The 12,685-nt window shown below is 45.6% G+C and overlaps 1 protein-coding gene and 1 long non-coding RNA gene across 4 annotated transcripts in view; one reads left to right on the forward strand and one right to left on the reverse strand.

Moving 5' to 3' along the window:
• LOC126501712 (uncharacterized) overlaps positions 1-12,685 on the reverse strand; it is a 33,511-nt gene that overhangs the window by 19,473 nt on the left and 1,353 nt on the right. The window contains exon 2 of the long non-coding RNA XR_007591787.1: positions 4,802-4,897. This is a non-coding gene — a long non-coding RNA (uncharacterized lncRNA). The remainder of the gene's footprint in view (positions 1-4,801; positions 4,898-12,685) is intronic.
• Positions 1,984-12,685, forward strand: part of Mak (male germ cell associated kinase) — a 48,636-nt gene continuing 37,934 nt past the window's right edge. For 2 of the 3 annotated variants that reach the window (XM_050142536.1, XM_050142538.1), the window contains exons 1-2: positions 1,984-2,089; positions 11,908-12,233. In XM_050142536.1, coding sequence (XP_049998493.1) covers positions 12,133-12,233 — 101 coding nt within the window. In that variant the 5' untranslated portion in view covers positions 1,984-2,089; positions 11,908-12,132. Of the gene's footprint in view, positions 2,231-11,907; positions 12,234-12,685 lie in introns of all 3 variants that reach the window. The other variant, XM_050142537.1, reaches the window with a different exon arrangement.

Here is a 12,685-nt window from a genome sequence, read left to right on the forward strand (position 1 = left end):
TTCTGATGACATGACATGAAAAGGCCAGCCTGGGCTACATGGTGAGTCTCAGGCAAGTCCTCATCTCTCATCAGGGAAATTTCTCTTTTCAACAGAGACCATCACAGAAAAACATAAACCAAAGGCAGAGTTGTGGAGTGCAGCCCCGATGGATAGTCCACAAAACAACTCCAGATCCCTAAACACAGCAGAAGTGGGGGTGGGAAGATCAGGGAATGTGCAGAGTTTGTCTCCCAGGGATGTCAGAAGCTACACCCAGAAGGTCTCACCAACATGACTGAAGGGCTCTCTAACAGGCCCGAGCACCACAAACACAGCATCAACAGATCTTGCCCCTGACCCTTTCCTCTCCCTTTCAAAACTTTTAGATCACATTCCTAAAGCTATCCACCAAGGTCTATTCCTTTTTTGTTCACTGACTTATTCCCAAGACTGCTCGCCAAGGTCCAACTATCAAAACACATCAAGGTTCAGTAATTAAAATTCATTATTTTGACCAACCTAATTAACATATCCAATCAGAACTTACCAACATATCCTAGCTCATTCTAACACAGACCCGCCCCGCCCCCCTTTCCTTTCTTAAAACTGACCCTTGCAAAACTATTTGCTGCTGTTTCTGCCCGACTCAGACTCAGCCACCTTGTCTCTGCCTTGCTTTAATAGAAGACCTCTTTGTGTTTGGTTTGTGCTTGGAAACTGGTGTTTGGGTGTGGCCTGTGCCCAAACCAGGGTCCACAGGGGAGCACCCACAGTATGTGGGTCCCTTCAATGACTGTTTAATTGTGAGAGGAACAAGGACAACAACAATAGACGTGTCGAAGTGTACGGGGTTGGGGGTTGGGTGGGAGGATGGGGGAAACCACAAGGCCTCAGCACTACACAAAAGTCTCCAGGCAATTAAGGGATGCTGAGAGTGGGGGGCATGGTCCTCCCCGGGGAAGAGCGCTTCTACTGTTGCCTGAAACCAGGCGGCCGGCACTGAACACAGACGCAGCAACTTTACACAGATTGCACAGGTTATATCTAAACATATTCATATACACATATGCCTGCAACATCAATCAGTGAAAAAAAGAGGTCATGAATTTGAAAGAACAAGAATAGTTATTGGGGGGGGTCTAGAAGGAGAAAAGGGAAAGGATGTAATTATATTATAATCTCAAAAGAATATATAAAATTATATTATAATCTCAAGAGTCAGCTTTCTCTTTGTGAACACTGTGTTCCTTCAGCTCTCCTCCACACCCTGGTATAGGTGTGCCTGCCTGCACACTCTGCCTTCCGGGATCTCCCCACTGTTGCGCTCTCTTCTGTCTTCAGTGCATTCGTTTAGCTGCTCCTGTCCTGGTGTATAATCGGCACTTCCTATACAGAACTCAGCGCCTTATTTATTACAGCCACATGACTTGCAAGCTGCGCCAATTATGTCGTATAAGCTATGCAAATTACTTCATATAAGTCATGCAAATTACTTCATATCAGAGTAAACATTTCCCTTTAAAGGTGATTTATCTTATTCTGCAGTATTTAATGGGTAATCTATTCGTTTTAAAGTGTCTAACATTTGTGAGTCAATTCATCCTTTGATTTACATATCCATGGAAAGTCTAGTTCTCAACCTGTCGCCACTTAGGGCTTGTTTGTGGTGGGTGGACAGCCCTCCTTTGTGCCAATGGACCACGTACACTTCCAGCATGCTAAGGCATATGTATCCAAGTTCTCTATCCGGTGCTCTAGCTTGTCAGTTTCAAGGTATTTCCTGACAAGACCTGAATCACCTTACACATTGTGAAAGCCACAACATCTAGAAAGGCCCGATTATAGGGGTGAATTATAATAATAAGAAATGTTTTAAGAATAAATAAATACTATTAGTCATTTAAAGAAAAACGATGAACTGGTAGAATAGACAGGCGGTACCTTCGCAGGCGCGGTACTTACGGTGGTGGGCGGAGCGTGTCGCGCTCGACCCCGCCCTCTGTGGGCGTGGTGTGAGCGGGGCTAGCTGCGCGGGCAGGCGCGCCCTGGCCGTTTCCTAGGATACGAAACACACAGGGCGCTGGAGCTTCACAAGGGAGTGATCGAGGTAAGCTGCCAGCGCCGGCGGGTAATCCCGAGCAGGCTGCGGGACCCAGCCCGACCTGAGCATCGAAGCCACCCGGCATGTCGCCTCGGCTCTCCGTCCAGCCAGGGCCACTCTCCGCCGGGAGGCGGGACCTGGATGCCGGTACGGGCGGGCGGGCGAGAGGAGGGTCCCAGGGCGGAGCGACGGGCTGGGGAACGGGAGGACGCGGGCAGGGGCCTGGCTCTCGGGGCTCCTTAAGCTTCCCAGGGTCCCTCAGGCTCCCCAGGACTCCCCAGAGTTTTCCAGGCTCCCTAGGGCTTTCTAGGACTTGGCGCTATCCTCCCTTAACACGTCTGCAAAGAGATCCCTAGGCTGAGCTGATGTCCTGGGTCCCCTACACATCCTGAGGATATTCTGGATGAGTGGAAACTACTTTTAGGAGTGAGGCACGGGACTGAATCTGAGGGGAAGCAGAGCCGAGTTCAGATCTCATAAAGTAGAAATGGAGGGAGGAGAAAGAGAAGGTCCAACTCCAGACCTGCTCGGAGCATTCAAGGTTGCAAGCAGGTGAGAGCTGAGCTCCTGCACTGAGGAGCGGTCTAGGTGTCCTCTCCAAGCCCGGGAGACCCACCCTCCGGGGTCAGAACCTCCTCCTCCCAACCCCAGTGACATCTGCTCCAAGAGACTTAGCTCACAAGGATTAAAGTGTGCCAAACAAAGACTGGCTCTTTACCGCACTTGGGCCTTTAACCTGGGCACAGATGTGGGGCACAGGGACTAATGTCATTTGTTGACACTATGTCATTTGCTGTAATGGCAAAGGATTCTTGTAGAGGTGACCTGTTTTAATCAGAACTGGCCTTGTGCAGGGTGTTAGAGCTCTGCGTGCCGTGGGTTAACTTTTAAACAGTTTGTGAATGTTAGCACAGAGCTGTCTTTGTAGCTTTACAATCTGAGGTAGAATCTTTTCCTGCCTGGTATGGTACCTCAGTCTATATCAACACCAAGAATTCAAAGCTATCATGAGCTAATAGCCAAGTTCAAAGCCAGCCTGGGCGACATGGGATTCAGGCTGGGGGGTGGGGGAATATTCTTTTCCTGTTACAATAATCCCTCTTTTGATTTCTATAAATAAGTCTGCCACTTGACTAGTGTGGATTCTCTTTCTTTTTTTTATTCCTCTATTTTGTTTTTAGCTGATACAAAAATTCTTAAAACACTACGGTTTAGCTTAAAAATTAATGGTGGCATTGAAATGTTATGATAATATGTTCTCCTAAGACGTATCCTAACCGTTTCTGTTGGGTGACTGGCAGGCCCGTTTTACCCTCCATCTGCCCTCCACACTAATCCCTTTTAATCTTATTTAAATCCCTTATTAGCTAGTAGAGAATTGACAATTACTGTGCATTTGTGTTGTAATTATACACTTGGATAAAAGTAAATAAGAGAGAATGGAGATTTTTGCAGTCCTATGGTTGAAAGTCTAAATGAATGTCCTTTTAATATCAGCATGGAATATGTGTTTAACCTGCAGGAGGGTGGATGAATGGTATGTCTGAACTGCTCAAAATTCGGAGTCCTTAACAACTGTGTTACGTTCATAGATTTAGAGCAGCGATGTTGCGTGTGAGATGAAGACCCATGGGCAGGGAACTGTGCTTTTACTTAAATTAGATATAAGACTTTTTTTGAGTCGTAATTAGTTCAGGGCCTTGCTGTGCTCTACTGGTAAAAAGTAGCTATTGATATGCAGTCGGCAAGGCTGTGCATGGAAATATTTTGATTTCTAACTTCAGGGATGGGAACATGCTTGCCCCGCACCACACAAGCATGAGGTTCTGAGCTCAGTCTACGGAATTTATGTGAGAGGAAAAGAAAAAAAACAGACAAACACACACTTGTAGTTTCAAGGGCAAAAACAGATGAATCTTACTGGTCATCTAGCCTCACCAAGTGGGCAAGTCCCTGGCCAGTGAGAGACTCCATCTCAGAACAAGGTGGGCCGCGTGCAGAAGGACACGGGGGCTGACCTCTGGCCTACACACACACACGCTGCCTTCACATCTGTGCTGCCTTCTATTGTGCCATTGTCCCTCTATCTTCAGAGAGTGGGAGGAATGGGAATCACCTTCCGGCCCTGAAGACCTGCTTGCTGTTTTAATTCACATGACTCGGGAGAAAGCCTTGCTAAAGCTTTCGGGTTTTGTGTCTTAGGAAGTCTAGGACACAAGCATGTTTTACCTAAAGAGTAGGTGAGGTTTGAAATGGATGGATTCTCAGTATCTAGTGGCATCCACATAATCTTCACTTCATCCCAAACACACCACCAGGAAATGGCTGTGGTCCCTGTTGACTAGCCCTTACCTCTAACCATAGGCCCTGCCGTCACTGTCCCCAAAATAGACTTTTTCATTTCCATTGTTTATCCGGTGTTTGGTTAGTCCGCCTTAAAAATGAAACTTCTAGAATAGCCTTGTCAAAAACGGTTTAGCTTCCAGAGCAAGGCAGAGAGTCATCCTTGACCGGGTTGTCTGTTGGCTGTGATACTGGGCACAGAGAGGCAGGGTGGCCCTCCCCTTCAGGGTGGTGGTGATGGTGGCTGATGGGCCCCATAGTGGAAGGATGAGGAGCGGCTGGGAAGTGGATGCAAAGTTACCCTCTTACCTTCTGTTTCTACTTCCTGAATACCACCCACCCCTAAGCCCACCCTCTCCCCTCCACTTTGCTTACCAGTGTCGCCTCTTGCATCCTCTCCTAAAACAGTGTAGACATTTTCGGGACCATGGCTCTCCTCTTCCATGCTCTCAATGCTTTGCGCTCGGTCAGCTGTTATCAGGAGAATAACTGAGTTAAAGGGTGTCGTCACCGCGCCATTCTGTCTGCGTGTGCGGTGTGTGCACAGGCTCGAGAAGAAGGCAGGTGTCCTGCTGTGTCACTTTCCACGAGACAGGGTTTCCCTACTGAATCGGGACGAGGCTGGCCGCCAGGATACACCAGGGATCCTCCTGTCTCTGTCTTCCAAAGCTGTGGGGTCAGAGGCACATGTGACCACACCCAGGTTTTCCTGTGCTTGTTAGGTAGCCAGACTCAGGTCCTCGGGGGGTCCCCGGGCCTTGTTCTTACTCGCTGAGCCATTTCTCCAGCGTGTTTCAGAATTATATCTTAAATTTTTAAGATTTACTTCTTTTATCACATGTGTATGAGGAGTTTGCTTGCATGTATGTCTGTGCCCTGTGTATCCTGTAACTGGAGTTGCGAACTGATATCCGGGGTGCTGGGACTCAAACTGGGGCCCCCTGAAGGAACGGCCAATGCTCTTAATCACTGAGCCACCTCTCTAGCCTCAGAATTAGGTTATTTTTATGGCGATGCTTCATGTAGACTTTTCTGCCTTAATCGTCCAGGTCCTAGTGTCTCACACGTCCTTTCTTGTCGTGGCTTCAAAGGCCTTTCTAGTGTTGTTCCAGAAATCAGGATGATCCAGGGGCAGCTCCAGGTTTCAGGGTGGGGAGTGGCTGGTAGCACAGACCCCTGTCCACTGACAGCCACCAGTCCCTGTCCACTGAGAGCCATGGGTCCCTGTCCACTGAGAGCCACAGGTCCCTGCCCACTGACAGCCACAGGTCCCTGCCCACTGACAGCCATGGGCCCCTGTCAATTGACAGCCACAGGCCCCTTCCATTGATAGCCACGGGCCCTTGTCCACTGACAGCCACCAGTCCCTGCCCACTGACAGCCACAGGCCCTGTCCACTGACAGCCACAGGTCCCTGTCCACTGACAGCCACAGGTTCTTCCATTGACAGCCACAGGTCCCTGTCCACTGACAGCCACATGACCCTGCCCATTGACAGCTGTATGCTGATGTCTCAAGGAGAGGAACTGGGCTAGGAGTCTTGTGGTTGTGCTATGGTACGGAGGCTGTGTAGCTTTGGAACAAAGGGGATGGTTCCTTTATGAAGTGCAGCAACTGTAAAGGCAAAAATGGTGGTTATTGTTGGACATCACACGCAGACACCAAAGCGCTTCAAGCCTAACTTGAGCATCGGATGGACTCCATCCTTTGGTCTCTGGTTGATCATAAACAGTCCGTTTCACTCCCTGTGGGTTTGTTTTACATTCTTACTAATGGAGATGATATGTTGTAATACAGCTTTCTGCCTAAACAAATTCTCTGTTACTTAGCCAGAAAGGATCAGTAAACCTTTCTCTAGGGAGCTCATTTCCTCGAAACAGACATGCGCCCCTGAGCAGGGGTAACTGGGAGACAGGGCAGCAATCCGGCATGCTGTCATCATCTGCAGAAGCAACTCAAATGCAGCTAATGTCCTTTCGTCTGTGGGTGGCTAACCCAGCAGGGGGCACAGAACAGAACACACACCCCCAAACACCTTTCCCAGTTGTGTTTGCTCATGCAGGAAAAGGAAAACTGAAGAAAAGTACATTTCAATTAAGAACCATCTACAGTGATTTTTCTACATTAATACCTTGATATTTTGATTGGTGTCTGAGTGTATAGAATAAATACAGTTTAGGAAAACTCATTTCTCTCCCCCCCCACACACACACACCAGGCAAACCAGAAGCCATTTGCTGGCATTCCTTAAGACATTTCACCTAGGTATACATTGAGGAAGATAAAGAAACCCTAAATATAAATGGCATTGTCTTAGTTAGGGTTTCTATGGCTGTGAAGAGACACCATGACCACAATTCTCTTATATTGGAAAACATTCATTGGAACTGGCTTACAGTACAGAGATTTAGTTCATTATCATCATGGCAAGAAACTTGCTTGCAGGCATGGTGCTAGAGAAGGAGCTGAGAGTTCTACATCTTGATCCACAGGCAGCAGGAGAGATTGTGTACTAGGCATATATGAGACCTCAAAGGCCACCTCCACAATGACACACTTCCTCCAACAAGGTCACATCTACTCCAAGAAGGCTACACCTCCCAATAGTGCCGTTCCCCACGGACCAAGCATAGAGTCTATGGGGACCATTGTTATTCAAACCACCACAGGGGTCTTACAATTACAAGACCTTACCATGGGGTTACACAGCCTGTTTCCATGTGTCTTTAAAGGAAATGTTTCCTGTAATGTCCGTACTACTTGCAGTGTCCGTACTTCTAAGTGTACTGTGCCTGTAGTGAGAGACGGTTGGCACTCCGTGCTCTATGCGCTATTCACGCTACAATATGGTATGGTATGGGAGCCAGGCAAGGGGCTGGAGATGGAAACACACAGAGTCATGGGTCATTCTTGAAACAAGAATGCCAATTTGAATCAAGAATGCCAACGTTATTGTGTTCCAGGGCAGTTTAGATAGGGCCTTCCCCGGACCATGGCCACGCCCTAACTCTCAGGATCCTTCAGCTGCAAGCCACCAGCGCTCAGAGCAGCTGCAAACACAGGAAAACAAATGGTTTTGTTCAGAGCAGCTGCAAGCGCAGGAAAAACAAGTTGTTCACAGGAAATTCAGGGTCTGGGGGTCCACAGTCCCCGACAGTTTACTCTCTGAAGAAGAAGTGTTAAATGCATAGATACTCTTCTGATCTAAAAGCCCTACAGCATTCCAAATACATCCCTGAAAACAGGGAACTATGTGATTTTTGCTGTGCGTGTGTGCGTTCACGGATGCTTCTTTCTCAGATAGCCTGCTTTGGGATGCCTTGGGGACTTTGACAGCTATGACACCTGGTTGTTGGGCCTGAAGTTTCATCTGTCAGAGAGAAGCATCTCTTGAGTTTTACCTCATGAAAGTGGAAGCACTCCGGTGGGAGGAAAATAACCCTAGAATGCAGGACCAAACCAGAAGGGATATTTCAAAGCAAGCTGTCTTCTAATGGTGCTATTCGGGAACCAAGCATAGTCTCTGTTGTGCCCAAGTTGAGACCCCCAGAGAGACCACTGGAATCCAGTCAAGTCCAGAATGCAAAAGCAAGGTTTATTTCTTTTGCCAGCTAGCTGGGAGTTCCCCATTACATACAACGTAGCACAGTAGGGAGAGCTCCCGTTCCACATTTAGGGTTGACACGTACAGGCAAAAACCCGCAAGCCAGGTTTACTCAGGGTCAAGGGGGTTAGTTTTGCTCAGTACAGGGTATGGACTCCTTCTGCGTACCCTCTTCCTCCTGTAAGCAGCTACTTCTGCTTCTGTGCATACCCCCTGCCATCTCCTCAAGCAGTTATTTCTCCTCCTGTCTGGACCACAATGCTGGGTGCTGACTGGCTGCTAGGGACAGTTGGTCTGTACTTTTGCAAAGGTTCCTGTTTCCAGCTAACTCTTGATGCAGCAAAGTTTCTTGAACCCAGTGCCTTAACCAGCTCCTGATCAAGCAAAGTTTCTTAAAATTTTCCCTGTCCTTACAGTTTCTAGCACAGTGAGAGATTTCTGGAAGCCAAGAACAATCAAGAGACACGAGTTAAAAAACAGTTGCCTGAACTGAAAGTAGAACAATGGAGGGAACTGTGAGTTAGGTTGTACCTTATTTTATTCAATTACAGTAACAAAATCAAGACCCGCGGGAGCCCAGGAGCCCTGCAGAACCATTCTAATATTTTCACATCTGTGGTTTTGAAGCCCACAAAGCTCTGGAAAATGAAATTTTAAAAACAAAGTTGCGTAAACTCCTTTGTGACAGCAGGAGCCGGATGGTATGACACCCCCCCACACACACACACACACTGTCCGTCTGCTTTGCTCTTTCTTTCCATAAGTTTGTCTACAGGTGTACGACCATGCTACTTGAAGGCATCAGTGACATAGATATGACCACCATATTGCTTTAGTAAAATCTGAAAATGTCTGTATTCCATACTTTCCCGAGTTTCACATGAGCATTAGAGAACTTTTGTTGGGTTTATGTGTGTCAATACATTTCTCATTTGACTCATTAACAAATGTAAATTAGCAAATAATCCAGAAATAAGGAGTCCATCATTTCACAAAAATCAACTATTTTCTTTTATTTTTAAGTTTATTTTTTGATTTTTATTGCGCTCTATATTTTTCTCTCCTCCCCTCCCTGCCTCTCCTCTCCCCTCCAACCCTCTCCCAAGGTCCCCATACTCCCAATTTACTCAGGAGATCTTGTCTTTTTCTACTTCCCATGTAGATTAGATCTATGCATGCCTCTCTTAGGGTCCTCATTGATGTCTGGGATTGTGGTTTTTTGGACTAGCTTTCTTTGCTTTATGTTTAAAAACCACTATGAGTGACTTCATGTGATAATTGTCTTTCTAGGTCTGGGTTTTCTAGCTCCATCCATTTGCCTGCAAAATTCAAGATGTTATTTTTTTCTGCTGTGTAGTACTCCATTATGTAAATGTACCGCATTTTCCTTATCCATTCTTCGGCTGAAGGACATTTAGGTTGTTTCCACGTTCTGGCTGTGACAAACAAAGCTGCTATGAACATAGTTGAGCACATGTCCTTGTGGTACGATTGAGCATCCTTTGGATATATACCCAAAAGTGGTATTTCTGGGTCTTGAGGAAGGTTGTTTCCTAATTTTCTGAGAAACCGCCACACTGACATCCAAAGGGGTTGTACCAGCTTGCATTCCCACCAGCAATGCAGAAGTGTTCCCTTTTCCCCACGACCTCTCCAGCATAAGTTGTCATCAGTGTTTTTGATCTTGGCCATTCTTACAGGTATAAGATGGAATCTCAGAGTTGTTGAACATTTCCTTAAGTGTCTTTCAGCCATTTTAGATTCCTCTGCTGAGAGTTCTCTGTTTAAATCTGTACTCCATTTTTTAATTGGATTATTTGTCCTTTTGATGACTAATTTCTTTGTATATTTTGGAGATCAGATCTCTGTCTGATGTGGGGGTAGTGAAGACCTTTTCCCATTCTGTAGGCTGTCGTTTTGTCTTATTGACCGTGTCCTTTGCTTTACAGAAGCTTTTCAGTTTCAGGAGGTCCCTATTATTAATTGTTTCTCTCCGTGTCTGTGCTGCTGGGGTTATATTTAGGAAGTGGTCTCCTGTGCCAATGCGTTCAAGTGTACTTTCCACTTTCTCTTCTATAAGGTTCAGTGTGGTTGGCTTTATGTTGAGGTCTTTGATCCATTTGGACTTGAATTTTGTGCATGGTGATAGATATGGGTCTATTTTCATTCTTCTACATGTTGATATCCAGTTATGCCAGCACCATTTGTTAAATATGCTTTTTTTTGTCATTTGATATTTTTTTGCTTCTTCGTCAAAAATCAGGTGTTCAAAGGTGTGTGGATTAATATCTGGGTCCTCAATTTGGTTCCATTGGTCCTCCTGTCTGTTTTTATGCCAATACCAAGCTGTTTTCAATACTGTAGCTCTGTAGTAGAGTCTGAAGTCAGGGATTGTGATGCCTCCAGAAGTTCTTTTATTGTACAGGATTGTTTTGGCTATCCTCGGTTTTTTGCTTTTCCATATGAAGTTGAGTACTGTTCTTTTGAGGTCTGTGAAGAATTTTGCTGGAATTTTGATGGGCATTGCATTTAATCTGTAGATTGCTTTTGGTAAGATTGTCATTTTTACTATGTTAATTCTACCTACCCACGAGCATGGGAGATCTTTCTACTTTCTGGTGTTTTCTTCAACTTCTTTCTTCAAAGATTTAAAGTTCCTGTCATACAAGTCTTTCACGTGTTTGGTTAGAGTTACTCCGAGATATTTCATGCTATTTCACAAAAATCAACATTTTTTTGCATTGTGCTTTAACTCCAAAAGTGGAAAACTGCACACTTTACCATCACGTGACAGGTCACACTCAAGCCTGAAGCTCACCAAAACATCACATAAAATCACCTTCAAACTGTGTGTTGAAGGTGTCCATGAAACATGCATGTATTTCAGGTTTAGAATTGAGTCCCATTCTTATGCTACTTCAACATATATATGTAAATATTCCAAAGTCCAAAAACATTTAAATCCAAATCACTTCTGTTCCTACACATTCTGAGGAGAACTCCTGGTCTGAGGCCACACTCTGTCCCTTGATTGTTTTATTACATTTCTGTATTTTTGAAATTTAAAAAAAAAAAGGTGATATAAAGCAATTCTAATTCAGAATTTATTTATTTATTGGTTTTTTGAGACAGGGTTTCTCTGTGAAACAGCTCTGGCTATCCTGGAACTTGCTTACTAAACCAGGCTGGCCTTGAACTCCCAAAGCTGTTCGTGCCTCTTGCCTGGGATTAAAGGTGTGCGAAAGGTGTGTGCTGCCACTTCAGGGCCTGAGTTTATTTTTTAAATAATAGTTTTAAAGTAAATTTCAGTTACTCGGGTCATAATGAAAAGCTCAAGTACAGTCCCCACACACCCGAGAGTGGTTACCTTGTGAACTTCTTCAAACTGGTCACTTGGAAACGCTCTAGCCACTTGACCCCTAAAGCAGTAAGTTCATTTGCAGTAAGTAAGCCACATGACCACTAAATGCAGTAACTGACCACAGCCTGGATTCTCTGCTGGAGAGGGAGGTGCAGTTTAAGGACATGACTGAATCAGTGGAGAGCATTGGAATAGGACTGCCCAAGTATGGTGTTCATCTTCAGAAGATATGAAGGTGGCTGTTAGATATGGATGTTAACCTTAGGTGTTACAGAAAAAGAGGTCTGCGTGTGCCCCCAGGATGTGCGTTTGGAGAAAGCCCTCAGATAGTGGATAGTGCAGGGACAGGGAATCGTCAAGTGGCCTGTGAGTGTGTTGTGTGTAGAGTTCCTTCCACACCGCCCGAATAGCCTCCAACAATGGCCTTACTATCAGCTCTAATCTTTCTGTGTCTAGGTGTCAGTAAACCTGCTGTCGGGACTCTCTAATGACGCATTTTGGTGTGCTTTTTCACAGGATGTCCATAACAATGGAAGCAGTGTCTCTCGGCCAGATTCCTTATTGCTGTATCTCATGAGCCTACCTGATCTCGAGGAAAAGCCATATTTAATGATGACAAGCCTGTCACCAGTATAGCAACAAGAAGGGAAAGGACCACAAATAAAGAAGTATTTAGATTTCTATTGCACAAGGAGGAAGATATCTCCGTGAACAGCCTCTGCTGCACTACCTTTTCCCAAGATGAACCGATACACAACCATGAGGCAGCTGGGGGATGGCACCTATGGGAGTGTGCTCATGGGCAAGAGCAACGAGTCCGGGGAGCTGGTGGCCATCAAGAGGTGTGTGCGTGCGCGGCACCGCGGAGTTTCCGTCTAAATGTTGGGTGTTTGTTTCCCTTTGCTTGCCTGAGAACCTGCAGCATCAGGGAGAGGGTTTCAGTTCAGACCCCAAAGTAGTTTGAGTGGTGAGGGACACTATTCTAGGAAACAGAAAGTTAGCAAAAAGGAGGATTCTTACATGAAGGAAAAGTCTGCATGACTTTAATGTTCTGCTTTATTCTGATACATAAATAAACCGCATAAATCTGAGGGCTCTGCATTTTATGCCTGATGCATTTGGGATAAAAGTGGAAGTAGCGAATGTTTCTCAAAGTTAAACATGGGGAACAAACTAGAACTTACTGTTTCTTTGAAAACAATAGCGTCAAGATAAGGTTGGACTTATAATGTCAAATGAATTCTGAAAAGGATATGCCCCCTCAGCATCCTCAAGCAAGATCAGATACTTTTTA

This window comes from Alexandromys fortis, unplaced genomic scaffold (assembly GCF_014885135.2).
Source record: "Alexandromys fortis isolate MF-2015 unplaced genomic scaffold, M_Fortis_MF-2015_v1.1 scaffold_5, whole genome shotgun sequence".
Lineage (NCBI taxonomy): Eukaryota > Metazoa > Chordata > Mammalia > Rodentia > Cricetidae > Alexandromys > Alexandromys fortis.